The following is an 8,634-nucleotide window of genomic DNA, read 5'->3' as shown; positions in this document are numbered from 1 at the left end:
TCAGTCGGATAATTATGTCCGAAATGCATGTGTGTCCCACCTACATTTAGGGCGTATTTAATCTCCACGGTTTGGGTTCGTTTGCTGTCTGTACCCAATAATCGGACCAGTGCGGCGCAGGTGCGTTTAGTATCAGTTCTGTTGTGATCTGGATCCCCCTGCGCTACAGCCAGATTAAAAAACCTTCCAGAAAGAGCTTAGTAAAGCAGAAAAGATTTAGTGCCAGGTTCGGGATGCCCTGAGCTAAGCGATTTTTGGTGTTATTCCGGATGCTCCTATGGGACTTTCCCCTATGACTAACAAACAGGCACCGCAGAGATGAACACATTTCCACAAATACCATTTGAGTTCAGCTATGCACGGTTGTTATGGGAGAACAAAGAAGGAAATAAACGAACATCCATCAGATGATGCCTGATCTGTTCATTTATCGCAACGGGAAAGTGTGAAACGCTTAACGTGAAAACAATGTTAACGTGGTTTAATGTAGCCTATAACCACGACCTGTAACACCACACTACTCATAAATACTCTCTACTGCTGGAATGACCAACCTGTGGTCCACGGAACAGCGTTTTCCATGTAGCGTTTGGCGTTTTAAAGGGGTAGATCAAGCCTTAACGTAAAATGATTGGTTTTGAATCGCAGATTAATTTCAGCAGTAGAGACTTTATAAGCAAGTGTGAGTGGTGGTGTCTAGTATAAAATTAGTAGATTAGTGGACAGATGTGAAACTCTAATGTTTTGACAAAGGATATTTGCTTTGTAGTAGCTATATAATTACAATTCTGGATCTGCCAGACCCGTAAATGACCAGATGACCAGAGAGATATGTGTACATTTCAGACAAAGCTAGGTCTTCAGCTAATGATATTCTAAGGAAGTATTACCCAGAATGTCATTCCTTGTACACTGTTTATGTACACTGTTTATCGTAAATAACCTAAAAGGACAGGGCCGGCCCAAGCCATTATGGGGCCCTAAGCAGAATTTCATTTAGGGCCCTTCGTAGAACCATCTCAGTACCAAATTCTTATGTACATGTAATAGACTCATCATGATATATTGGTGCTCTCGGGGGACAGATTCTGTTGCAGTGAATAGTACATGGGTCCACACCTAGGCCATTACAGTCATTTCACCTGCTCTCTTTACGCAGTGCAAGTCTCCAGGTCCTCCAATCACCGCATACTGATACTTTCTCTTAAACTGGTTAAACTCCGGTTTGCTATTTGCATGCTGGGAAATTTCTGGGAAATTTCGTTGTGCATCTAGCGTTTCTAAGCCTTCTTTATCTTATGCTATATAGTGTTTATTGTCCTTTCCTATGACCAAATATTTGATTATACGACTAGAGTATTTTGAAAGAATTTTTAAAGAAAAAGATGTAAAATTATTTGATTGGAGCGTTATTTGATATTTATCTATCTATATGCTACCCATTTAGGTTTTAATAAAGATATTGCAGTAGAATAACCCCAAAAGGTGACATTTTTAAACAGAGTAGCGCACATTTGCTATTTGCTATTGTTTCTCGTTACACCGGCAAAAGAGGAGTTAAAGCAATTCGAAAATGAAAGTAAAGTGAAAGTTGATTTGCAAGGAGATGGTGTAAGTCTGGCGCAACAGCACGGAGTAGGTGGGTCTATAAGCCGAGGACTCGAGTAGAGAGAGAGAGGGTCAGTGTAGATGATCCTGTTGGGAGTTTCCAGATGTTGTGTTGAGAAGCAGGACATCGCAGTGCTGGAGGAGACTGATCTAGACATTCAGGGACTGAATCAGTCACCGGTCAAGTCAATATACGCGTCTGCAGAAAGTAGCTGAGATTAAATGAACCGTAACGGTTACGGGATTTCGTTGTAAGCAAAGCCTGATCTCAGAAAAGGTTTGTGTCATCTTTTGTTTCTTTGTTTGCTTTTGTTCAAATGTGTCGGCGCGCTGTTGCGCATATCTGAACTCGCGGCCTCGCCTGCACGTTTACAAACCGCACAGAAAAGCGCCGCATAGGAGTTGGTGCGTATCTCATTCTGATTGCTGATTGAATCTTAAGCATCTTAAAATTACTCCTCATTCGTTCATTTGCTGTTAAACCGCATGTTTTATATTGCTTTTTTTTTATTTTACTCACGTGCACTTCTGCGTAATCTTTGACTTTTGTGATATGCTGAAGAGAACGTGCTTGTCTCTTTATTTCAATGGTCGCAGCAGAAGACCAAATTTCCAGTATCCCATGATAAAAAAACTGACGACTTCTTGTTTTTAGTTATTTTAAATTCTCTTTTTAAACAACCGTGTAATTCATAGGCTTACCTGTTATTTAGTTTATAATATTGGTGCTTGGAATTATTCAAACACCTGCTTTTAAACTTATATAGTAATGTGTATAGTTACAGGAGTGACGTTTGAGAGACTGAATCCAGTAGCGGGTCCTTAAAGTGTTTTTGTAATCCATCTCGGTTTCAGCCCACCTTGCTTGAGCATCTGTCCCAACAAGTGCAACTGATAGACCACACAAATCTCACCTTTGAGGAGGAGGGGGATCGGAGGTGACTGGTAAGTTCTGGAGATCAGAGTGGAAGATGATTTAAAACATTAAACATAAATGGGTTTTCCCAGTAAAGTTAACATGATACTGGATTAGATCACACAATCAGAGGTGGGGTCCTGTACTGTTTAGTGTATAATTTAGGGATTTTAAACATGATCTGCACAGAAGGCTTAGTCTAAGGTAGCCTTACAAAGCACAGGACCATCTTGAAAAGACTCCCCCCCTTCCATTGAATGAAGGAAGAAGGATGATAGAGAAAAGACATCTGGATTTGTTTCCCTCAGTTGATTTTGGCAGTGTATTATTAGCACTGAAATTGGGAGTGCTCAGCGTCTATATCTTGCAGTGCCATCAAATCGATTTCTGAACTAACAGCTCCCACTTTTGGAGAATTGTTGCAATTGTTGCAATATGATATGCATTAGTTGGAACCCAACACTTTTATAATTCATTTTGTTGTACTTGTAAATCCACATAGCGATGTATCTGGTTTTATTACTGCACTGAATATGAAGACATTTGTACATACAGAACAAAAAATCTATCAGTTAAGTGGTATGATGATATGTGTTGGTATACTGTGCTGTGTGTTATGGTGGTACACAGAAGTGGGCATTCCAGGTTCAGAAAGTAAAACTCCTTCCCAGGATTTTACTCACACTTGCTGGATTTTCTAATTGGTGCCAGGTTAAATTAGTGGAATCAACACAATCCAAGAAGCCTGAGCAAAATCTTGGTGAGGACTTTTACTTTCAGAACCTGGAATGTCCACCTCTGGTGGTGCGTGATGGTGTACTATGACGGTAGATGCTGGTGTGCTATGCTGATTTAATTCTTCCCTGACTTTGCATCTCCTTCTCTAGGCTCAAAACCTTGCCCCTTGTCCAGGAACAGGCAGTGTCTGCACTGGGAAATCATTCTCCAGAAACTAGGGCTTCAGCAGAAGCATGGTTTGGGCCAAGGCTCGGCTTATCTGGGGGCTTTTGGGTAAGTAGGGCTGGAAAATGTGTGAGGTTTCAAAATGAGCCTGTCACTGAAGAAGCATTATCCATCAGTCTTGAATTTGTACTTTGGGGATTTGTCTGTGACACTGCTAGAGTGGCACAGTGAAGTGGTTGAGACGGAGCTCTTCCTGTCTTACACGAGAGGTACTTCAGAGAACATTAAGTCAGATGTAGTCTATCAGCAACTCAGTCCTTATTGAGGAAGCGTTTAGGAGAGGAAGAATGATGCTCTCAGGGTATTGAGATATATATGTGTGTGAGGCTGTGCGGTTTTCGGCCGTTTTCATTTCGTCGCTCTTTTAATGTTTGTTTGTTTGTTTTTCCATTTGAGTCATGTCCATGTTCATGTTGCTGCTTCTGTAGAACTTAGAAGCATCTGTTAACCTCACTACTTCCTGCACTGGGGAGAGAGAGAGAGATAGATAGAGAAAGAGAGCGAGAGAGAGCGAGATATATAGAGATACACAGAGGGAGAGACAGAGGGCAAACCAAGGAAGAGGGAGTTTAGAGAACAGTGGGTTTTGAATGGTACAACTCCTGAGGATTGGGGCCCTGTGGCCGGACCAGTTCCCTCAGTCCTCTGAAGTGTGCTGCTTTGCTGACTAGCCGTCTTTCTGCAACTGTCTGAACTGCAGCTGTACCACAGGAACCAACCTCACTCTTCCTCTCTCTCTCTCCCTCTTTCTCTCCCTCTCTCTCCCAGTCACTTATAGTTGACTCTCTTTAACTATGAAAACCATCTCTATGCCCTTGGCTCCAGGGTTAAAGCTTGTGTCCCTGTGACCCTCTTCTCTCAGCAGCTGACTCTGTCCCTGAGAAAAAACATCCTGAAAATGTCCTGTAAAAGGCTTGACTACCTTATGCAATGCATGACCACATGCGAATGACAATGTAGAGGTGTTATGGCACTGCGGTATTATGGCTTGTAAGTGTTTATTCGGGTTTGATTTATTTTTGGTCTTTTCTGTTTATGGAAGGCAGGAGAAATTATATCTAGAATTTGGTAAGGCTGTGGAAGAAATTTTAGCCATATTTACGTTTTGGCCACTTAGTGCTGTTGAAACTGAGAACATTTTTCCTGGTAAGTATTTTTATTTCACAGTGTTTATGCAAATGTTTATGTTCTTGTAGGCCTGTTGTGGATTTTACCTGTCTGGGTGAGCTCTGTATCTGATCAACTCTGTGGACCACTAGGAACTCTGAGGGAACAGCTCAACTCCACCTTCAGAAGACGATACCTGGTAAACAAAACCAAACTAAAAAGTGCCTTTAACATTTTGGGGTTGATAAAATACATAAAATGATCAAAAATAGACAGAAGAGGACAAACATGCAACGAGCCTAAGGACTTCTCTTATTTCTAAAACATTTTAGAAGCACAACTTTCCTATTAACTACACCATTCAAGTGCAGTATGAGGACGTCTTCAGGCTACACAACATCAGCAGACTGGTGAGTAACTGCCCCACTCCACTGTCCCCAAACTCAACCCACTCACCCCACTCCACTGTCCCCACTCCCCCCACTCCACTGTCCCCAAACTCAACCCACTCACCCCACTCCACTGTCCCCAAACTCAACCCACTCACCCCACTTCACTGTCCCAAACTCAACCCACTCACCCCACTCCACTGTCCCCAAACTCACCCCACTCACCCCACTCCACTGTCCCCAAACTCACCCCACTCACCCCACTCCACTGTCCCCAAACTCACCCCACTCCACTGTCCCCAAACTCAACCCACTCAACCCACTCCACTGTCCCCAAACTCAACCCACTCCCCCCACTCCACTGTCCCCAAACTCAACCCACTCCCCCCACTCCACTGTCCCCAAACTCACCCCACTCACCCCACTCCACTGTCCCCACTCCCCCCACTCCACTGTCCCCAAACTCAACCCACTCACCCCACTTCACTGTCCCAAACTCAACCCACTCACCCCAATCCACTGTCCCCAAACTCACCCCACTCACCCCACTCCACTCTTCGTGTTTAATCTCTGCTTCACTTTTTACTTCCTCACTAACACATGCCTCATGTCAACTACTGCTGTCTCAACTTCTCTCTTGTCACTTTTCCTTTCCTCCATCTCTCTTTCTGTCTACTAGATGGAAGAGGAAAAAGACCCTGAAGTCACGAAAGATTTACAGTGGCTGTGGCTCTCGGTGACACAGACAGGAATAAAGCGGATTTTGCGAGTGCTGCCTGAGAGACACCCAACGAGACGCAGATACCTCACAGGGCTCCAGGACCTGTTCAGGAAATTTGAACACAGTTACGTTCAGCTGAATCCCCAAAAAGAGGTGAGGACAAAGGGCTGTGTGTTCCCTCAAGCGTGTTCCCTTAAGCAGTGGCCTGGGCGTTGTAAATGAGCCTTTGTGCCTCCCACCACTACACTTCTACACTGCTGTCTCACGTCAGGCCTCTCCAGGCTAAGCTGTAACTAGTGAAATTTCTGGTCCCTCAGGTTTACTCTGGTTTTTTGATGTTGTTCTTTGATTACGTGGCGGCCGCTGGAGAAATGCAGCACGCTCATTCACACAGTAACTGTTTCACTGTCATGCGGCTGGAATTGGACTCAAATTTTTCTTTTGGCACAAATACAGGATGAGTCTTTATCCTTGTTCATGACTCACACCTGATGTTGTTGGTTTCGTGTGTGTTTTATGACACCAAAGGTATTCCCAGAACGGATCCAGGACATCTGGGATCGATTAAATACCCCAGACAATCAGGGATGGAGATCCGTCAAACCTAAATTCTTACTGGACAACAGTTATCGCACCTTGCACTGCCTGTTCAAAGACTGCTTCCAGACAAAAGAGAACGATTGTAAGTGATCATTTTCAGTCCTACCTTTGTTTACACTGCAATATGACCGAAGTAGAACACCTTGCATCACACAAGACCTTTGTATGTTGTTACTTGCATATCATTTATCTTGGTAAGAAAACTGTGAAATGGTCTGCAGGGCAAAATATGCCTTTGTTTGAAGGCCAGCTGAACTGGTTTAGAATACTGTTCCCATTGCATCTTCCATTTGTATTACAAATGGAGTAATGGAGTGAATTGTTAAAACTTGCACTAGGGTTACAGTCTTAATCACTTAAACAGAAACACCCTGTCAGAAATTCAATCCCTGCCCCCAAAAAAGACACCTGCTCTTCAGTATTGTGTCAGTAGCTTTGCTAGGTTTGTCTGTCTGCATGTATAAATACATAAAGACACAGAGGAAATAAACGGTCTATTAGGAAGGTTACTTGCACAACGTCCCTGCTGTTGTGCTCGGGTTGGGCAGCACTTGCAACACAGTGGTGTGAACCCACAGATCTGCAAAGTTTGAATGGCTTGTCTGTGGCTGACCACCACTGTGGTCACCAAGCAGGAACACATGCTGGCGGTGGGAGGGGGTTTGAGTCAACACCATTTCCTCCGCGATGAGCTAGGAGGTGGTGGCTTCCCCGGCTGGCTCTCGATCCCCCAGTGGTGTGTGATTCAGGCTGTGTGCACGCCCAGCAACAAGTTGTCTGACACCCACCAGCTTCTGTCAGCCTGCTCTGGTCCATCAGGGACACTCACACCAACACGCAGCTCGCGGACGCACGCTAATCTAGACAGGCACGCATCTAACAGTGTCGCGGAGTTAATGCACTGGAACTATGACTGTTAACATAAAAGAAGCCATTATCAGATTTCAAGAATTGTACTATTTGTCTATGTCTTCCCCCAGATTGCAACATTCTCCATTGGAGACGAGGAAAAACGACAACTCCTCAGCCGACTTGAGCGGCTCGAGTGCACATACGCGAGTGAGCTTGTTGTCTGGGTGTGTCCGCTGGAAAGTCGTGCATGCTATGTGTTCTGCATGTCACTATGATATGAGTTTTATATCAAATGAGGATTATACCTGAAAATACACAGGGCTACAGACTCGGCACACAACCCCACTAGCCCTGAGTCATCATCTTCTGCAGATCTCCAACATGTGTTTTTTAACTTATTATGTCCATATGACCACTCTGAAGGAAGCAAATGTTTTGCTATAGTATGTTCTATTTGTAATTAGAATCCTTTATGACTATGGCTAACTGTAACATTTTATGTGACTTCTGGATTTACCGTACCCAAAAGGAATGTAATACTTATATTATAGTGTTCTTTATGCTGTGTGCCAAAACAGTATGTAATCGGGTGTGTGTGTGTGTGTGTGTGTGTGTGTGTGTGTATGAGAGAGAGAGAGAGAGAGAGAGAGAGAGAGAGAGAGAGAGGTCTTACTGTGCTGTAAGTAACAGAAGGGAGTTTTGTATTTGTTGTATAAATTGCATGCCGAGTTTTGCTGACTGCTGGCTTAGTCAGCGAATTCTTGCTATCTTTGCTGTGTGTGTTTTGATGTATGCTCAGCATGGTCTTCAGTATGTGCCAAAATAATATTGTCAACATAAAGTGTTTTTTTCGAGCGTTACCAAGATATATAATATGTTTTTATACATTGTTTATTAATTATTTATTTGAGTTCTATAGTGTTATAGAGCAACTTGTCTTGGAAAAAAATTAATAAACGTCCCTCTGTCGCCCCCATGTGTTCTTGTTGCTAAAAACCCTAAACGCCAATCTCAAAACAAGTCAACTGATTTATCAAAACCTTAAAAAAGCATTACATTTTTCAGTTAGTTACATGATTCAGCCTTTTCCCAAAACTCTAAACATTTGGGGAAATTATTTGATTTGTGATGCATAATGGTGATCACAAATGGCAGAAACTATACACAGTTAAAGCACAGACATCATAGGTTACAAACAATGACTCAAAACTTTCCACACGTCTTGCTAATGGTGCAGTGAAACCAATATAAGGTGAGAGTGGACGGGTGCAGTGAAACCAACATAAGGTGAGAGTGGACGGGTGCAGTGAAACCAATATAAGGTGAGAGTGGACGGGTGCAGTGAAACCAATATAAGGTGAGAGTGGACGGGTGCAGTGAAACCAATATAAGGTGAGAGTGGACGGGTGCAGTGAAACCAACATAAGGTGAGAGTGGACGGGTGCAGTGAAACCAATATAAGGTGAGAGTGGACGGGT

The 8,634-nt window shown here is 43.3% G+C and overlaps 1 protein-coding gene across 3 annotated transcripts; it reads left to right on the top strand.

Annotated features, from left to right (window-relative positions):
• Positions 1-1,376: 1,376 nt before the first annotated feature.
• Positions 1,377-8,132, top strand: il34 (interleukin 34). 3 transcript variants are annotated; one of them, XM_076990842.1, is made up of 8 exons: positions 1,377-1,885; positions 2,464-2,553; positions 3,412-3,535; positions 4,684-4,793; positions 4,927-5,004; positions 5,663-5,857; positions 6,233-6,386; positions 7,285-8,132. In XM_076990842.1, the coding sequence occupies exons 3-8, from the start codon at positions 3,496-3,498 to the stop codon at positions 7,338-7,340; spliced, it is 633 nt and encodes a 210-aa protein (XP_076846957.1). In that variant the 5' UTR covers positions 1,377-1,885; positions 2,464-2,553; positions 3,412-3,495; the 3' UTR covers positions 7,341-8,132. The 3 variants fall into 3 exon arrangements, with proteins under 3 accessions (XP_076846957.1, XP_076846959.1, XP_076846958.1); XM_076990844.1 differs by having other exon boundaries at positions 2,388-2,553; XM_076990843.1 differs by having other exon boundaries at positions 1,878-2,013.
• The last annotated feature ends 502 nt before the right edge of the window (positions 8,133-8,634 follow it).

The sequence above is a fragment of the Brachyhypopomus gauderio genome, chromosome 2 (assembly GCF_052324685.1).
Source record: "Brachyhypopomus gauderio isolate BG-103 chromosome 2, BGAUD_0.2, whole genome shotgun sequence".
Classification (NCBI taxonomy): domain Eukaryota; kingdom Metazoa; phylum Chordata; class Actinopteri; order Gymnotiformes; family Hypopomidae; genus Brachyhypopomus; species Brachyhypopomus gauderio.
The sequence above is the reverse complement of the archived record's forward strand: the minus strand, read 5'-3'. Positions and strand labels throughout refer to the sequence as shown.

Coding starts and splice junctions, on each gene's coding strand:
- il34 (XM_076990842.1), top strand. CDS start 3,496: ATGGTTTGGGCCAAGGCTCGGCTTATCTGGGGGCTTTTGG. Junction 3,536..4,683: donor GCTTATCTGGGGGCTTTTGG/GTAAGTAGGGCT, acceptor ATGTTCTTGTAG/GCCTGTTGTGGATTTTACCT. Junction 5,858..6,232: donor AGCTGAATCCCCAAAAAGAG/GTGAGGACAAAG, acceptor ATGACACCAAAG/GTATTCCCAGAACGGATCCA.